We start from the raw sequence: 18933 nt of genomic DNA, 5'->3' as shown, positions 1-18933 counted from the left end.
CCAGCTTCCATTGCACAGCTTCCACTGGTGTATGTTGCAAGGATGTTAGGCATCCGGGAACATGATGTGCCTGCTTCTGAGATATTCTTCACGCTGCAGTCTGCGCCTTCACAAACAAATTACATTACAACGTCACATTCCCACAATGCACTCCACATACCATCTGCATTATATTGCAGTATTTCTTTAAAAGCACCTTTGCTTCCATCTGAGACAGGATATTTACAGGGGATTCTTTGCTTTGTCCCACATGCTTACATAACACCGTGCCCAATTGATTGAGAGATTTGAGATTATTATGCATCTCGAGACAAATTGCTGAATCCAGTCAATACTGCACCTAGATGATACCATAGCTGTTAATAGCTTCCAGGATCTGCTGGTTGCAGAATGATTATAACCATCTTGATCGGTTGCAACACCTCTCTCTCTCTCTCTCTCTCTCTCTCTCTCCTGCTTTCGAACTCTCGCACATGCAGTCAAAGCAGAAAGAGATGACAGGGAGAAAGGTGCAAAGAGCGTTTCATGCCAGGCATCTTAAGCTTTTTAGCACGGCTGGCCTTTGGCAAAGCGAAGAAGTGTAGACACCTAAGAATGCCAAGCATAAACCAGGCAAGTCTGTATTGTTCTTGGGAGAAAAAACTGAAAAGAAAGACAAAGCACACACAAACATTCAAGCATGCCTCTGGAGACGGAGGAAAGCAAAGCTGCCCTGCCTGGCAACAGCACTCATTTTGGCTGGCTTTCATCTGGGCTTGGCCTTTTGACAATACATGCGATTGAAGCAATCTTCACAGCCTGCATTTCTATTTGTCTCAAAGGTCATTCAGAATTTGAAGGTAGAGGGGAGAGGTTGAAGGGGTAGAGTGCTCCTCTTGGCATCAGCAGGCCGTGATGAATGATTAAGGAACTGTGTGTGTGCGGGAACATATGGTTTGTTTTCATCAGTATGCATGTGCTCGTGTGTGTGTAGGATTACATGTGTTTGCATGCACTGTATCTTTGCACAATGTTGCCTGTGTGTATGTTGTGTGTGGGTGTGCATGAATTCTTTTTGGCTTTCAGCTGCAGCATATGCCTGCGATGCTGTCTGTGATACTGAGCTTTGGTCTCTGTGATCTTGTCATGAACCCAAAACTCTTATCCACGTCTGCCACTCCATCTACTCTCCATGATGACCCGCGTCAATTTTCGTAATCATCCTTTTACTCTCTTTTATTATCGGCCTTCCATCTCCCCGTCTCTTCAACGCCGTATTCACATCTCCCTCTTATCTCCTCCTCGTCTCTCCAGAAGATAGCCTCGATCCAAAGCTGTGCTAAGCCGGCTCAAACTTCAGTCCAATTCATCCACATGAATATTTCATTTACATTTTTTAAAATCATGACTTATGGCTGTCAGGGTAGCTGTAAACACTGTTGATATAAAATTAAAGATGTGAATTTGCGCCAATTTTTTGGTGGATGTAATTAACAACTTGTTTTATTTTTTAAACAGGAATGCATGCAATCCCGTTAAAACCTAGATACTCTGATAAGTAATTATTGCCTGAGTGTGCAGCATCTGTTTAAACATTGCCATAAATTACCCATGGTAATGGGTCACATTGCTGTTTGTTTAAAAACAGTCTCCTTTGGTTGTATAAGGGTAACCTCAGTGTAAGTTGAAGCACTGTAGGTTAGGTTAACGTAAAGCACCATTATATTCAACAAATGAACAAGGAGATGAGAAAAGGTTTTTTTGTCCATTCTGACTTCAGAACAAAGTTGTCTCTATCTATTATAGTACACAGAGTAGGACTGTTGGACTATTGTTTTTTTCCCCCTTTGGGAGAGAATCACATCTCAGATAAATCAATAATACTTCCTGCCTCTGTCTCGTGGTTATATATGAAACAGTGGAAGCACAAAATGAATGTATACGATCAATCAAAAACTTGAGCATTTATTTGAGATGTTCAAAAAAGGTGTCTTATTCCAATATAGGCTTTCGGGGCTTTGGGGGAAGTTGTGAAAGTACATCCTGAGTTTAAGAGAATGATGAATGCTGTGCTCCTGTCTTTGCTGGGGGACATAATAATGATGAGACACATCAATCTTTATTACCACTCCAGCACCCAGTCCAGAACCTCCAAGGGCAACAGAAATATTGCACTCAGCGAAGGACATTTATCTTCACATTACCTGACATAATAGCTCTTGGCTGCAAGGAAACCTATCTAGGTTGTTGCATGGGAGCACCAGTATTCTCTTTGTTATTCTCTTATGAAAAATGAGTAATTCAACTCTACAGCCAAGTTTAAGCCAAGTAATAAGATTTTATTTATAGTGAGCACCAGAATGACTCAATTTCATATATAACAGGGGATAATCCTTATTTCAATCAGACGCAGCCATAATTTACTCTGTTTCCATTGGTGGACTCGTTTGTCTATCTCGCCAGGATTGCTCTCTGATTGGCTCAAAGACGCAAAACCCCTCCCACTCGTACCTGTCGATCTGTGAGAGGCCGCCAAAGCTTTCTAATGCTCCGCCCATCGCATCCTTCCCGCCCCTTTCCACCGGCGTTCAATCGTGAAGCCAATTGACTGTTGCAGGCTCGGTATGTGGCGCATGAGTATGCGTTTCGGGATGTAACGACTGTCTTCTCGGAGTAGCGATACTGAATTAAAACACATTTTATATATATATATAAAAATATATACACCCGGGGGAGGACTCACAAGAAAGAAAACCCCGAGGAGAGCAGGCAAGGACCAGAGGGAGTTTACGACAGCACGGAGTGGAGGGAGACACGGGAGCGTGGCAGGAGGGACGCTCGAGCCAATCCGACCGACACCGCACGCAGAAATGGCGGAGCACCACGCAGCCAGCGACGGCAAGCACAAAGCGTCCGCTAATGCCGGGGGCTCGGTGCACGGGAACAGCAGACCCGGCGCCGCGGGAGGAGGTGGAGGAGGAGGTGGAGGGGGTAAAGGAGGCCTGTCTGGCGGACTGACACAGCCAGCTGGGTGGCAGTCTTTGCTCTCCTTTAGTATTCTCTTTTTGGCCTGTCTGGCGGGATTCAGCTCCAGACTTTTCGCGGTGATCCGGTTCGAGAGCATCATCCACGAGTTTGATCCATGGTAAGCTAGTCCCGTCCGCTGCCCGGTAACAGTGGGCTTGTAGTGGCAATGAAAGGCTGAGATTGAGCTCCACATCGCTCCAACGGGGGAGGGAGGGAAGGAGGGAGGGAGGAGGGGGGAGCTTTTTATTTTTAGAAGAAATTAAAGATATGTTTATTCACTTTATAACTCCGCACAATAACAGCGACTGCTTTGAACGCAGCTTTAACTAACTTGGATGTTTACGCGAGCTCCTCGCATTCAAGATAAACAGTGGTTTCTCTTCCCCTATAATGACCAACGACAGGGTTTCTCTCTTTATCTCAAACACTTTGTTCTCAGAGACCTGATGTGTATGTGTGTCTCTCTAAGGGACCATGACATTTAAATGTAATGGTCCGAGTGACGCGCAGCTAATAGCCCGTTTGGGTTGAGCACTGTAATGTATGTAGATTTACCATCACCAGGCAGTAACTCTAAATAAGAGCTGCAGTGAGCCGTATACAATGGGGCTTCAGCTGCAGGTAGAACTTTTACTTGGTAGGAAAACGTGTGACTAACCGGGAGGAAGACGCTCAGGGCTTCTCTCGTACTCAGCGCGTGTTTTTAAATCATTGGAAACTCATTTCAGTGTGAGGGAGTGAAGTTGAAACGGTTGCTTATGTGGGGATTATCCTTTCAGCGGTGGTCGATATGATTGATCGAGGCTGTTTTTTTTTTACTTCTGGACATTCCCTCTTAGAGTTTAACTGAACTTGCTGTAGGTTTGTATAAATGGTGAGTGGAGATACAGAGACATGCACACGGTACTGTATTGTTTTGGATTTTTTTCGCGCAAATTACAGCCGGTGCTCGGAACCCGGAAGCCAACAGATCCGGTGTGCCGTGTCTGTCATCACAATGCAGGATTATTCCGCTTTGTAACAGTGTCACATGGGCCCACAAGTGTCCGCCTGGTTGCAATGCACCGGCACTCCCTGCCTGCTATCATACACACTCTGGTATTCAACGAGACAGCAGGGCTGATGCATTCATTTATTAATTTTCAAGGACAGGTGCTCCATCTTGTTCAGGGTGACACTCGCTTCTTCAATTATGTTGATAACGTGATTGCATTTTATAGCCAAGGGCCAAGGCTTAGGGCTGGAGGTGGTTCAACATGGTTAAGAGGGCCTTGATCCTGCTTTGAGAAAGGAATTCGCATCAAGGGCTGACCTTAGTTGTATCAAAGCTGCATTCTTTCTTTGCAGGCTTCTTATATCTGATTAACGTCCTGGGTGGGCGCACAGTTGCTATATTAACTATGATGTTTCGCAGCATTTCACTGTTAAAGTTAGGAGTTGTTTTGCTTCAGTACGAGGCACCATAAAGCGGTTAAACCTGCAGTTCTGACAGTACAGTCCTTTGGCAACATGTAACCGAAAAGAAAGCACAGCCACTCTTCTGATATTCATAAGTTTAAAAGCGCTTGTAGCTGTGAATGGTCTGCAAAAATGTTCTCTTTGACCCCGAAAAACAAAGCGATGCTTGGATGAAACCTTCTGTTGCAGACTTCAATGTGCTGAAGTGGTGAATTCAGCCACAAAGCAGTGCCTCGTTTAATTTTATATTTTATGGACCTCTTAATTATTAGAAGAAGCGGTATAAACTGCAAGAAATCATGGTTTTATAAGGAAGATGCATTTATCAAAACCAATTTACACCAGAAATATATCTGTAGCGCCCCCCCCCCCCCCNNCCCCCCCCATCTTCTTTGACCCCCATGTATAATCCTGACCAGCTTGCTGAGAACCACTGCCCTACATTTTCACAATCATTAGCACTCTGTGGAATTCTTCAGTGTGTATGGCGGCCATAACACGAGAGTTTCTGTATAGATTAACACATCTATGAGACCCCAGTGAGTCCCGTCTTTGCCGAGAATAGAAAATGCGACATTATTCTAAAACGTATTCTGGTATCGTCTGTTGACTCAATGAAATGTGATTGGTGTAGGTATCGATCTAAAAAGCAGTTTTTTTTTTAATGATTACATTGCATTATGCATTCTAACTCACCTCCTCACCTTTTTTTTGACAGCGAGAAAATAAAACGTGTATTTTGCAACTGCAGGCGCATGGGATGCTGATTCCAAGTGGCCGTCGCTCCCAGAGACGCATGATTAGTGCGGTTGTCGTCTGAATGCTCGGATGCTGTTATTGATTTTTCCCCTCTGCGAAGAGCTTCAAATTATCTGCAGCAAACCATTACGTTAAACAAGCTGGCAATTTGAAGAATCAAGATTGGATTTACAAGCTCCAAAATGTCAGGCTTATTCTGCAATATGCAAACACCACATGCTGTACTGATTTCTGTAGGCGAGTCTCTGATACGACTTGCCCGTTATCTGGCTGTGCGCATTCTGCTCTCCTAATATTTGTTGATTATCTTAAGACCGTGCAGGCTTTTGTTGGCATTCAAGTGAGATTTCTTTTTGTCTTCTCCATTCACGACAGTAATTAATTTGTGTCCTAAAAGTTGTGTACTAACTTTAAAAAAAAAAAAAAAACATTTCAAATGAATGTTGAATTTTCTTAATAGTCAATGAGCCAGAGGATAATTTGTGCTTAGAGTTGTTCTGACTGCCTACTAGACTTAGCCCTGTGGAGGTGTAACTCCTGGACCCTGCAGATACAAATATATATCCTTTTTTTAAGTACTAGTATTTGCCACAAGCTGCTACTAGTGCTCCTCAGAAGAGAAAGATTCGTTCCTGCCCCCGGAGTTGACTTTCTCTGTCCAGTTTATTGAGGTAGTGGAAGGAAAATGTAACTAGACTGAAGGCTAACTGGTGAGGCACGTGTGTGTGTGTGTGTGTACTGGACAGAGGTTTCCTCTGAAGCAGTCAAGTTTTTTTCCACCTTGGTTATGTCAGAAAATGGAGTCCGTTCTGACAGTAGAGTGAGGCGAGAAGAAGCGTCTCTGTCAGACAAATACTGAGCTGGATACAGCACAGACACAGACACACACACATACACATTCACGCTCACACTTACACCCCTATCCTCTCTTCGGCCCGGTGGGCATCCGAACTGCTGCCGCTTCGCATGACTAGAGCTTTGTTCAAGGTATAGATGGATGTTCACAGTGTGTCATGCTGGGTGTTAGCTTTTAGTAGCTGAGTCCATTAAAGTGCAGTGTTTGGACATATGTGGTGCTAAAGTGGCTGAGTGATGAATCATTTACCATAGTTCATTTGAAATACCAAAAATTGGCAGGTAACTGTTAGTTGGAGGCCTTGCCTAGTTTGTGTTGCTTCACATATTTCCAACCAATTTATTATCACTGCTTTTTACACACAGTTGCTTGCTTCTGTCATTCCAGTTAACAACAATTAGTAGCCTAACTTTACCTAAAGATGCACTTATCCAGCTTCTGTCACCTCAGGGTATCTGCCAGTTGATATGACAGGGCTGCTTTTTCACATTTCAAATCTGAACCTCACTGCATGACATTAGTTTGAATCCTTCTTATGTAGAGTAACACAAGGCCAGGGGTGGTCTGTGACAAAATGTGCTTATGCTTATGGCTGCCAAATGAGAAATCCAGGTTTAGTTTATATAAATAGATGGAAGTAATGAAGTTGTTTATGTAAGTTGAAAAGGTTACGTTCAGGTTAAGGTAAGCGACCGTTTGGGTTGTAGTATTTGTGCCATCTGCTGTTGGTAGTGATTGTGTGCCATCTGCTTGCACGCTCGGTTAAGAGAAGATTTTCAGCCCAAGATCCCATTGGAAAACTGCCTAACATATTCTAAAACTATCAGAACAACTTACTTCTGCTTGTTCTCTCAGCTGATCCCGCCTCCCCTCTTGTACTTTCTGGGTGCAGCAGATTTGAACTTTTCTTTGGAAACACAAATCTGAAAATTGTAACAACCGCTTTCATCTCTTTTGATTGTTAATTCCAGAACAACAGACGTGTGATTTAATACCTTAAATGCCAGTAGTTTCACAGATACCTTGCACAATCCTCCATCTCAAACAACACTTAGATATCAGATGTCATTTGACACTAGTGTTTCTGTTCTGTAAAGTGTGTGTTTTGTGTCCAATTGGCACTTATGTATCACTTGGATTTATCTGTGTTCTTTTTCAAGGAAAGCCTCATAACAAGTAACCCCTTTTTGATGATAGTCTTTGTTGCTGAAAGTTGTTAAGTGCTGCAAAAATGAAATCTTCCCACAAGTAATGTTACCACCTCAGCTTTTTTTGAAAAGCCAGCAAAATTAGTTGCGTTGTAGCAGCTTTCGTGTTCTCTCTCTCTCTTCTTCTCCCTCGCTCTTCTCTCCTCCGTCTCTCTTTCTTCTCTCTCTCTCTCTCTCTCTCCCCTCTCCTCCCTCCGTCCCGTTTCTCTCCCTCTGTCTTTTTAAGAACACAAAAAACATGACGTCTATCTCGAAGTAGATTAGGCCATCCCAGCAGTGGCTGCTGGCACAGCAACACGTTAGCTCGTGCAGTAGTGTGGGAAAATTGAGAATAAGTCATGATTGATCTTCCTACCAGACTGTTGGCTGGAGCTGTGATCCCTGCCTACACCCCCGACTGGCTGTCCAACAGCTTATGAAATATGTGAGTTGAGACGGTGTTCAGTTACCTGCAGGAGAAAAAGTCTTATGATGGCCCATCTTCTATCAATATGGGCTGGTTTCATAGGCTTACATTATTCTTTTTTAATGGATTGGAGTTACAACAGCTAACTACTAGAGCCATTTTCGTACCTCAGTGACAAAGATCCCTGCAGGCCAGGCCAAGTCCTATAACAACACTATAACAGGAGAAAGTTAACAGTTTTTCCTCCCTTGCAGACGTTTTTTATTTTCTGCTTTATCCTCAGTCAGGAAACTTGATGTCGAGCCCCCGATGATTAAGTGCTATTTCTCAGGCCGAGCCTCCCAGCAGACTGTTGTCACGCATAGCGCAGGAGTCTGTGAATCCGAGGCGTGCTCCGTGTGTGTGCGAGATGTGGAGCGACATATCTGTTCCAGGGCACCTGGGGCAAGTGTAGCTGTGCTGAGATGGGAAGGAGCATCGGGCACAGGAGCACTACTGGCTAGCACAATGAAATGCATACAAACAACCTTTCCAGATGAATATTTTGTTTTGTTCCACAGCGGACTGGGCTAGAATTTATTTAAAAAAAAGGCATATTTCTAACAGCACCTAAGCTTGCTAATTATACAGCAAGGCCATTTCTGTGTCCCTGGACTGCTTAGCCGAATCTCCTGGCAGTGGATAATGTGCAAAAAACTTGTGCATTCAGCTTTTTGCAAGCCATTCCAGGATGCTGTTCAGGACAGTAACAAAGGGCAATATACATTATAAAGGTGAAAGGCACTGGTCGATTCATTCACGCTGAATTGAGGTAGCTGATGCCCTAGTTTTTATCCCACAATTTGCCTGTCAGCCAATTTGGTCGGGCCATTCTGAACGTGTTTGCATGATTGCCACCTAACAAGAGGTGCTTGTCAGCAGCCCGGAGGCCACACGAGTCACTGATGTCTTGATGGAGGATAATGGTACTGAGAGGTACCCCAATTTGTTAACATGATAAATTGCCTCTGCTGCGCATTCAGAGCAATATTTGTGTTTGTGTGCTCACCAGCACATTATAAGCGTCACAGGGTGTTTAGAGCCAGTTTAAGTATTTGTTTAATTTTACATTTAATTACACCGGAATGGGAAAGGTTCAGCATAAACCCGCTCCTTGCCTAGGCTACATTATAGCCATTCCCATTATTCATTGCAAATAACCTTGAGCTGGTCCTCTACCCCACCTTTCTGAACCGCAGTCTTCTTGCTAGTTTTGGCAGTCGTTTGCTAATGAGATTTTAAGAGCATTGTCCTGTGACAGCTTGGAGCACTGTGTTCCAACTCTTCGCTCTTTATTGAAGGCTAAAGGCTGTGATCTTGTACTCCTATAACTTTCAAACGTGGCAGCAATACAAGAAACTTTACACCCAAGCTTGGTGCTTACATCTCCACATATACGATGCAAATTGCAATGTTTCCTATACTATACAGTCACCTACCAGCAGTGGGTCTCCATAGTTTAATTCACTCAAAGTTACATTTTCTTTATTTCATATTATTGGTTCCATAGCAAAAATACAAAAAAAGTAAAAAAAAAAAAACAAAAAAAAATGTAGAAACAAATACATCATTGTTGCAACAATTGAAATTATACAACAAATTCTCGTTTTGTATTTCTTATTCCAAATTACTGCATCATAGTAGTAGTCTCTTCACAGCTGCTGATAACTGAAGTGTAACACCGTTATTGTTTTGCACAGAACTGATTATGTTATGTTGGTTACTTCAAAGGTTGCAATGATGCAGATAAAAGGTGTTATTTAGAAAAAAGTAAGGCTCTAATACAAGGATTATGTAGGTAATTATGTTGATTATAGTTGCTGTAAGGTTGAATTCCAAGGCGTGCTTTTGAAAGTACATTTCAGAAACTACACATGGATATTGTTGCACGTTCTTCTTGTATTGTGCAGTAGTGACGATTAATCAGTCGGCCGATTATCTGGCATTTTGAGATAATCGACAATGTCTGCGCCCGCAAGGCTGATGGACAAAATATCTGAGACACATCCAGACACATCTGCAGGTAGTGTTGTCAGTGTGGTTTTGGGAAGTTGATGAAGAAGTTGTTGTCGAGCCCTGTACTATAACCCTCATGAATCCTGCTGTAAACATATGCCTGAATTTCCTCTAGCAAATAATACAATTATTCATGATTTTTTCTTTATTTCCGTACCGGCTTTACATATCTGCCATTGGCAGCCTGGCTCTTTAAATATCAGCATTGGCCAGTGAAAAACCCATAGCGGTCAACCACTATTGTGCAGACCTAATATGTCTTAATATAAATGTCCAAATAGCATTGTGTCCAACACTTTGTCCTCTACTGGAACTGATCTTTGAGCCCAGAAACAAACCTGGGTAGCAGAACTAAATTTATCCCCTGTGTTCTCATCTACAGAAAATGCTACTCGAAACAATGGACAAACTTGCACACACACACACACACTCCCATATCAGTGTGTGTCACGCAGAGTGAAGATGTGTGGTTGATGCAGCTTTTGTCAAGCTGTTTGTTCTGTGTTGTCATATGCGCTTTGATGTGATTGTTCTTCCATGACCATGGAGCCTGCAGAACCCATCCGTCCGGGGAAAAACACAAGAAGCGACGTGTCCGCTTAACAAATGCAAGGCTGTAATTGACGGCGCTCCTTTTGAATGCCTGTGCGAGTGCATTCTCTTGTGTGTTTTCCTATAGCCTTCTGCGCATCAGGAGTGTGTGACCAGACAGCAGCCAGTCTTCATGCTTTGAGTTTCTCCAGCACCACCACAGACATCCCTGGACTCTTCATCTCAGTAACCCGAGGCCAGAAAACTAATTTGGTGTACAGGGTGTTGTCTTTGACTGTGCAGTCCCTTTCCCAAAATCTGACTTTGAATGTTCTCTTGAAGGATGAGAATTGCTGTAAAAGACTAAACAATGAAAGACCAACAGGTGATGATGCACCCACCCACTCCACCGTAAGCTAGGGCCTGCGGTCTGCGGTTATTGTAAATCATTATTGGTCAGTCAATTCTTGAATATTGCCTCAGCCTTAGTGTTTTCCTTTTCTCTTCACGCCGGCTTTGAAGCGGTCCTTCTGGATGGTGTGGGGTGGAAGTCGGGCTGAGGCTAGCAGAGAGGATCTGTGCTTATCATACATCCCTGTCCTCTTACTGACAGGAGTCAGCATGTAGCTCTGTGGGCGAGCGCACCTGCATACAGAGAGAAGAAGAAAGGAGGAGTGAGAGAAACAGTGGTAGGATGGTAGGAGGTGGAGAGGGAGAGAAGAAATTAATGCCTGCCAGGCATCCAATCTGAGGGAGGTTTTGGTGGTGGAGCCAAAGAGATTTCATTGTTCCAAACACTCCTTTGTTTGTGTGTGCATGTGCATGTGTAGTGTCTATGCTTTATGTTTTTATGCAGGAGGATATGGTTGATTTTATTATGTGTCTGCCTTGGCCTCAGGTTAAATTAAATGTCTTCTGTAGCTGATAGACTACTTACAGCAGAGCCCATTTAATAAGATCAGCTGCTTAAAGCATCTCTAAAGCATTACTGAATAGTTAAAATAGCTCAACTCGGCTTATTCTCGAGTAGTTTTTCTCCTTTCAGTATAATCCCTCCCTCATTTCGCAGAAACTCCCTAGGAATTAACTATTTAGTATCAGCAGGTAGATGGCTAAGAGCTGGCTTAATCAAGTAAATCCCAAAGTAGAGGTTATTATGAAGGTCAGATAGTTGTAGCCTCACTGTGGTGCTTGGTGTAATAATGCAGTCATTTGGGTCCTCTAGTCAGTGAGCTTGGATATCTGCAATATGAATCTACTGCATTTTTTTACAATGAGATTCGTCTGCTTAATTCTGTCTGTTGAAATGCCCATTGGCTGGATCCCAGTTTAGATGATTGGCTGGCAATCAGTTTGGTACCTCTTTAATGCCCTGTGTTCTGTTGTTTGATTCTGTTATGTCTCCATTGGACGTCTTTTATTCCTTTTCCTTGTTTCAAGGTAAGATTTCTGTAAGTCATATTTTTGTATCTTATGCCTATGAATCAGTTCTTTAGTGTTCAAATTGTTGTATGAAATTATTGCAATTCAAAATAGTCTGTTTTGGTCCTTTATCACTATGCAAATGAACTAATCCCATAACTAAAGCTAATCTCAGATATGATGTTATTGCGTTTCCTAGAAAGGGTTACATGGCTTCTGCATCTTCTCCCTCCACTCTGTTCTGTAGATGCCACAGTAAATCCTCCACACTATCTTCTCTTGTTCGGATATTGGTGCGCTCTGACAGAACTGTCATCCCTTCGGTTTTATGTGTACATGTTGACGTCCCTGGGATTACATGTTTTTGTTGTGGGCATGCTGGTTTCCTCCTATAACCACCAATAGTAAAGTGTTATGAATAAAAAATTCTCCTGACCAAATAACTGACCTCAGGCAGTCCCAGAGGGGCCCATACAGTGGCTTCCCATTGCTTGATTTTCTAATGGGGGATCATATAACTAGGTCTCACTGTTTTTTAAGAGTAGATATGTTTGGGGATGCAACTAAAGAATGTTTTAGTTTCATTAATCTGCTGTTTATATTGTCGAGTAATTGTGGAACATTTTCCATCTTATATTTGAGATTTTAGTTTAAAAATGACTTTATTTTAGGCTCCCACACAGGCGTATGAGTGGCAATAACGCATGACAGAACATTAACATTAAAATTATCACCTTTAAGCCTTGATAACGTGCATAAATTCAAAGGTACTTAAGTAAAAAATAAAGTGGTTCAATTCAACATTTTTTTCAATTAAAAATGAAACCTTTTTTCGTGATACATTTTCAGCTATATCGCCTAACCCTAATTACAACCTCCTAGCCTCACCCTCACATTTTAAGCGTGTTTAAGAGAAACTACGGTGGCCACGAAAAACGCGCCCTATCTAGAGCCAGTGTTTGGTTCGTCCGTTCTGGAGTACTGTAGAAACATTTCAACTTTGTAGAAGAGGTAATGCAAACATAACAATTTTTATTTTCAGGTGACGATACGCTAAAGAAAACCTAAAGAAAACATACCTCTGAATATTATTTTCCATTTCTGTCAATAGATCCTCCTAAATGTCAGACCCTAGACCTTCTAAAAGAGCTCCTGATTACGTTAGCATTCAATTAGAATTTTTTTAATGTGATTATATATATGATTAGATTGATTAATTCCTTGATTTGCTGAGTATTTTTAGTTTTGTTTGAGAATAATTAATTTAATGTAAGTATAACGTTACTCTACCCATTGTATGACTGCCAAGGAGTATCTCTCTATTTTGGCAGCACCGGCCTCTGGTTTTTCTGGTGCAGATGTGCCCATTGTTCAGCTGTAGTGTTTGTTTTCATTCTCATCGGCCCATTGAGAGGGGATGACTTTATTGTCACAGCCTAGCCACTGGCAAGCCCACCTGGTGTGACATTACGCAGCATTATGGTCTGAGGCCACGGCTTTGTTTCACGTTGCCAGAACAGCTGACTGCCAGGCAAGGACACAACCGCCCTGGGTTGCTTTCTTTTGTTATAGGGCGCAGACGAATAGTGCGAGTAGTTGAGGGGGAGGAGTGAGTGGAAGAGTGCTCAGAGCAGAGGATGAGAAATGACAGATGGACGAATGGAGTGGTGTCAAGCAGGACAGAATGACAGCTGGAATAGGTTGTCAATCTGTGACTGGCCGAGAAAGACAAGCCTGTCAGGCAGCTCTCATCATCTTGGTTATCAAGTAGAGCAGCTGGCAGGTAGTCTGGGTGTGCCACAACAGCTATGAAGCAAGGTGGAGTAAATAGTCTGACCCAATGAGAGGCTGAATGGCCCTGAGACCACAGTGGACAGTTGCAGATATTGCCTGTGAGTTGTAAATTAATGTAGACTTTCCACTATATTTGGTGACAGAAATCACTATCAGAGCATTTAAAACAAACCAATTAAAATGTGTTTTTTTTCCTCATGTCAGATGAATACACGTTTGATTATTTTTTGTATCATTAGCACTGAATTACCCATGCAATTGATTTAAAAGAGCTGTCCATTCCATCATCCATGCGTACAGATCTCAACTCTTTTCATGAAGGTTTCTCACTCTGTTGCATACCTCTTTTTTTGGCTGACCTCTAAAACGGATGACAGTTCAGGATCTCTGCGTGGCAAAGGTGAAATGTCTGCTGAACAAGAAAAAGGAGGGACCACGAGATTGAAATTAACGAACTGCATCAAATTAATCAAGAAAGTTAAAAGCCCCTAAAAATCCATTATAGATGTTTAATATCCAAAGTGAGACATTTCAACCCCTGCAAGGATATACCTACAGAGGTGTTGCTCGAGGTGTTGCTCAAGCTGTTGTAGTTGCTCAGCCAGAACATGTATAATAAAAATGTTTTGGGCATAGTAGTATTTGTAGTGAAGTACAATGTCATGGCCAATAATATGGTTTGTGTTGTCACATTTTGAAGAAAGGCGACACAGCAAAATCCCTGGGATACTGGGGTTGCTCTATTTCAGCCAAAACCTTCAGTCAGTGTCATTATTTAAACAGCTGCCTTCCACCACCATCTCCATGCCACCAATTAGAGTGACAGAAGGCACAATGTAATGTGAGTGCTCGCTGAAAACAGGTTTCCCCCCGTGGAAACTGTGGGCATTGTTGGCATGAACCTAACCTGCTGCTATAAAAAGTCTTAAGAAGTGTTTTGAGAATAGCATGACTCATTGTGGCTCCAGGCAATCCACAGCAGGCATCAGTGCACTTGCAAACATTAGATAAACGTTTGTTTTGGCCTTAAGACATCTCCCATTTAAGAAAAAAAACCCTCAAATTCTAGTGAAAGATTATAGCCTTATCGCAGATGGCTTTTTAACCCTGTTTGACAGATAAATATAGTAACCGCTCTTTATAAATGCTATCATATAAAGAAGAGAAAACAGAGGCCTCTTGATAAGAGTTTGGGTATAGTTTCCAGAGCCAAAGAAAAGTGGGTGTTAAATCCTGCTATCCCCTAGAATCAGTGACCACACTTGAAAGCCCTTAAAGTAGTTGTTGCACAATGTGTTGTCTGACCACATATGCAGGCAAACGCTGTTCCAAACTACCTCATACAAAGGTGGGTTTAAAAACCTGCCATCATGAAGAAAGAGGAGACAAAATAATAGTTCAGAAGTAGATAACCGTCCACTGCACCCTTTTCTTGGAGGCATTCATGAGACTTTTAAATTGTACCTTCTTTCTCCTACTTTGTTTTAAAGCAAACTGATGCCTTTACCCCAACACTTTTACTTTTTGAGCCATCCCAGGGAGTTACTGCTAAAGTGAACTATGTACATCTTGGCTTTCCCAACATGGCGGACAATGTCTTGTATGATCTTGCTCTTTATGAGTATACATCAGCCTTAAATGTCCTTGAGCTTCTCTTGTGATGTATTTATTCTTGCATGTGTTTATAGACTCCTTTCATTGCTAAACTAAAAGGTTTTAAGCTCTATTGTGCATAATTACCGCATTAATTCTAACAGATACAACAAGATAAGGTATATGTTTTCTCATTCCACACGCAGTCTCATCTTGCAGCATTTCAGTCTGCAGAGACACAACTCTGCCTACTCACTTTGCCTTTTATGATGCTTCCTCTTGATTTAGCCAAGTCTTCAGAACAAATTTGCTGAAATTAATAAATAAAATGATATTTTTCCCCCAGCCCACTCTTCAGTTTAATGTATCCTTGAGACATGTAGCACCACAGGAGTTGAAGAGCTTTTCCTTCCAAATGCTAATCATTTTCCCCAAGTGTCATACTCTCGTGTTCTGTGGTCCTTCTGCATTTCCCCACCACAGGATGGACTAACCCACTTGATTTGGAGGCTTAGTCTTTGCCTTCCACTGATATCCTGGAACCTTGCTGCCTTCCACTGATATCCTGGATATCCTTGCTGTCACACTTTGAAGCTCTTGGTTTCATTGTTCACAGTTTTGTCAACCTGATTTTTCGTGGTGGGGGAGATGTAAGGCAACATTCTTAGAGTCTTGAGTCACAGCAGCAGTTTGGTCGTCTAATTCAATAGTTTTCTCTGAGTCAGCCTCCATATGATGTCACGGTGATGCCAACATATCCCTCACAGTCCTCACATCCTATCTTGTTTTGTTTTGGAGACAACATGGTGAAGGTGCAGTGTCTTTGTAGGTTGTGTATATATAAATTGACGTGGACAGCAGATATGCAAATGTTTTTTGTTCATGGTACGTTTGGTGTCTGCGCACCCAAATGTGTTAATAGGTTTATCGCCAGGAAGATTTACATCATGCTGCCATGTGGAAAGTATATTTAGGGCCTTTTGCATTTGAGCACAACAAGGATTGTGCTCCTATCCCCAGCTTGTTGGTTTTGTGGATTTTATGCCCATTGGACAAGCATATGCACTTGGCTGTCTTCCAAAAAGGCCAACTTGAAATGGGAGTCTTCATTCTGCTTAAAATTGACCTTAAGCTGAGTTGCCATCTTTTGTTTTGACCCATGTTCTTAAAGTTTGTGGAGTGATGTAAAAGTAGAATATTGAGAGGACTCAGGGTGTTACATTTCTGCTGCATAAGGTTGTCCAACTTGAATGCAGCATTTTAGTGTTTCCTTCCTACTATCCCATTCTACCTTGGCTGTGCTTCAGTGAAAACCAATAGCGAATCATTTTGTGGAAGGTCTCCTGTAGCATAAAATATGAGATGATAGATGCTCTTTTGAGAGTACTATAAAAAATAAAAATATAGCCGTAGGTAATTACCAGGATTGGTCTTGACCCTGAACTAATCTCCAGTCTGAGGATGCCACTGCTTAGAGTATAGGTATATATTTTTAGAGTATAGGTATAATATTTATGGTGACATTTTACTTCATCTAACGATTTACTTATATACTTCTGCTCACGTTGCTGTTCTGTGACAAGTACTACCTTGCTGCCTCTCCCTACCTGGTTCTTCTCATTTAACGCTGAAATCAAAGACTGTGAAGTTAATGTAGGCCTGTGATGGTGTCATCTTCTCTCCCAGAGTTTTTCATCTCAACCCGTGACCTTCAAAGCATGTTTCCTTTTGAGCAGATGCACCGTAGTTCGTGAGATCAAGGAGGGTATTTCTGACGCGTAAAAAATGAATCCAGCTCTGATGATGGCACCTCTCTATTAAAAATGCTCCCAAAGCTTCATTGGAATATATGAAGGAGATCATTAGGCACTTGATGTGATTTCACTCAGGAGAGATAAGTGACCTCAGACTTCGACATTTCCCTTGCAATATAGCTCCAGCAATTTAGCAATTACCACAGTCATTAGAATTTCATTTACCATGACTGCTTATCTTGACCTTGAAACATACTTTTTAAATCCAAGTGGCAAACTGACAGAGGTACTCTTCTCTCTGTCACCCTCAGTTTCTTATTTGCCAGTTTCCTTGGTTTCTTTTATGTGTCTCTGTTCTCTTCCCATGAGCATGTCTTTGGAACTTAGCAAGCAAGTCTTGTTCTCAAACTGTGATGTAACTCCCATCTGGTCCTCCCAGCTACTCAGAGTTTCATTTCAAAGCAAGTTGAACTTTTACAGGCCCTTGACAGTTCTGTCACCTGTCATCCCGGTTGCATCTAAAGTCTCATAAACCTGGACCCCTGCATCAGTGATAAATGACACTGTATTAAACCTTTGTGTATTGTAACAAGCATGGTTAAGTTCAGGTTTTAGTGTATTTCTTCCTCACTTTGATTGCATGCTAACCCCCCCACATTCAGTCAGTGTGTGCCAGTGAGGTTGTTATGGAATATTATTTTTTGATAATGCTCTTACTGTTGCCATCTGGCACATCATGTGATGTGAATTCCTGAGGGAAATGGCTGCCAGAATTAATCTATTTCCCTCTTTATTAGGGGTTTTACGCTATTTAGCTTTTAAAATGGCAAATAGGACTGCCTTTAAAAACCATTGGTATTTTGGAATATTTAGGAATGTAGATTATCCAGTTTTCTGTTGTGGAGAAATATATGTACAAAATGTATTTTGTTTTGGGCTGTTTTTGTGGATGCTTTAAAGCATTTTTCACCTTTTATGTAGAGCTAACATAATTAGTCAATTATCAACTATTTGGATAATTGCTTGTCGTTCTCAGGAAATTGCCATACACTTTTCCAGCCTCTCAGTTGTATAGATTTGCTGCCTTTCCTTGCCTTATGCGACAGTAAACTGAATATGTATAATACAATATACTAGAGTAAAGTACAATATAATGTGGGTATTGTGCTGCTTGTCAGACAAATAAAGCAGATGTCATCACCTTGAGCTTTAGGAAATTGTGATGGGCATTTTTCACCATTTTCTGACCTTTCACAGACTGATTATTTAATTTATGATAATCAGCAGATTAATTCACAATAAAAGTAGGTGTTCGTTGCAGGCGTACCCTTTTTTACTATTTTATAGTAAGCGCTGCCATTCCACTGCAGGCAAAATAGCATTTCTTAATTTTAAGCACATGCAACTGTATGCATATTTTTATTTGAATGGGCTTAACTGAATTACTTAAGGCATAATCCTTGATTTGTAATGATGTAACACAAGTAGCTAACTTTGCCACTGGTGCATTATGGTGCATTATGGTGAGGTTATAGTTTGGGCCAGTGGGTGACCTTTAGCCAGATGTTCTTCTATTGGGTGAATTACTCAGAGAGAATGTTTGGGGATGGTTGGTTCAACCCGATTAACATTTTATTCAGGCTGGGACAAGTCCAGCTGAGGTGTTAATAACTACATTTCACCCAGAAGAAGAGGAAATGAACCTTATCACCAGAGCTGTTACTGCATATTGCTAAAGGTGAATCACTGTGATTTTACCTCTTTACCGTGTCATTTCTACAAATGTTAGCAATATTGATAAAAAGCGGCTAGAAGTCTAATCTTTAAACAAAGATGTCTCTCTCCTTGACTTAATAGGGGGCATTCTGAAACTGGCACAAAGTGTGTCTCTCAGAGGTGCTGGCTGTACAGCTTGTGACATTAGTCTTGCTGTCTGCATCAGCATCATTCACTTGCAGAGGGAAATCAGAGGGATGATTCTCCCTTCTGCATTTCTGGGCTGCAGTTCAATCAGGAGTCGGGCTAAGAGAGTCATCTGTTTCTTTCTCCTTCTCCATCACCCTCTCTCTTCCTCTAATCTGCACAGACACA

The 18933-nt window shown here is 41.8% G+C and overlaps 1 protein-coding gene across 1 annotated transcript in view; it reads left to right on the top strand.

The window, feature by feature from the left end:
* Positions 1-2566: 2566 nt before the first annotated feature.
* Positions 2567-18933, top strand: part of LOC118343040 (dolichyl-diphosphooligosaccharide--protein glycosyltransferase subunit STT3B-like) — a 69641-nt gene continuing 53274 nt past the window's right edge. The window contains exon 1 of the mRNA XM_035681764.1: positions 2567-3124. Within this exon, the coding sequence (XP_035537657.1) occupies positions 2850-3124 (275 nt within the window). The 5' untranslated portion in view covers positions 2567-2849. The remainder of the gene's footprint in view (positions 3125-18933) is intronic.

Source organism: Morone saxatilis, unplaced genomic scaffold (assembly GCF_004916995.1).
Source record: "Morone saxatilis isolate NCDOM2014 unplaced genomic scaffold, NCSU_SB_2.0 Contig9, whole genome shotgun sequence".
NCBI lineage: Eukaryota > Metazoa > Chordata > Actinopteri > Moronidae > Morone > Morone saxatilis.
This window is presented reverse-complemented; position numbering and strand designations above follow the sequence as displayed.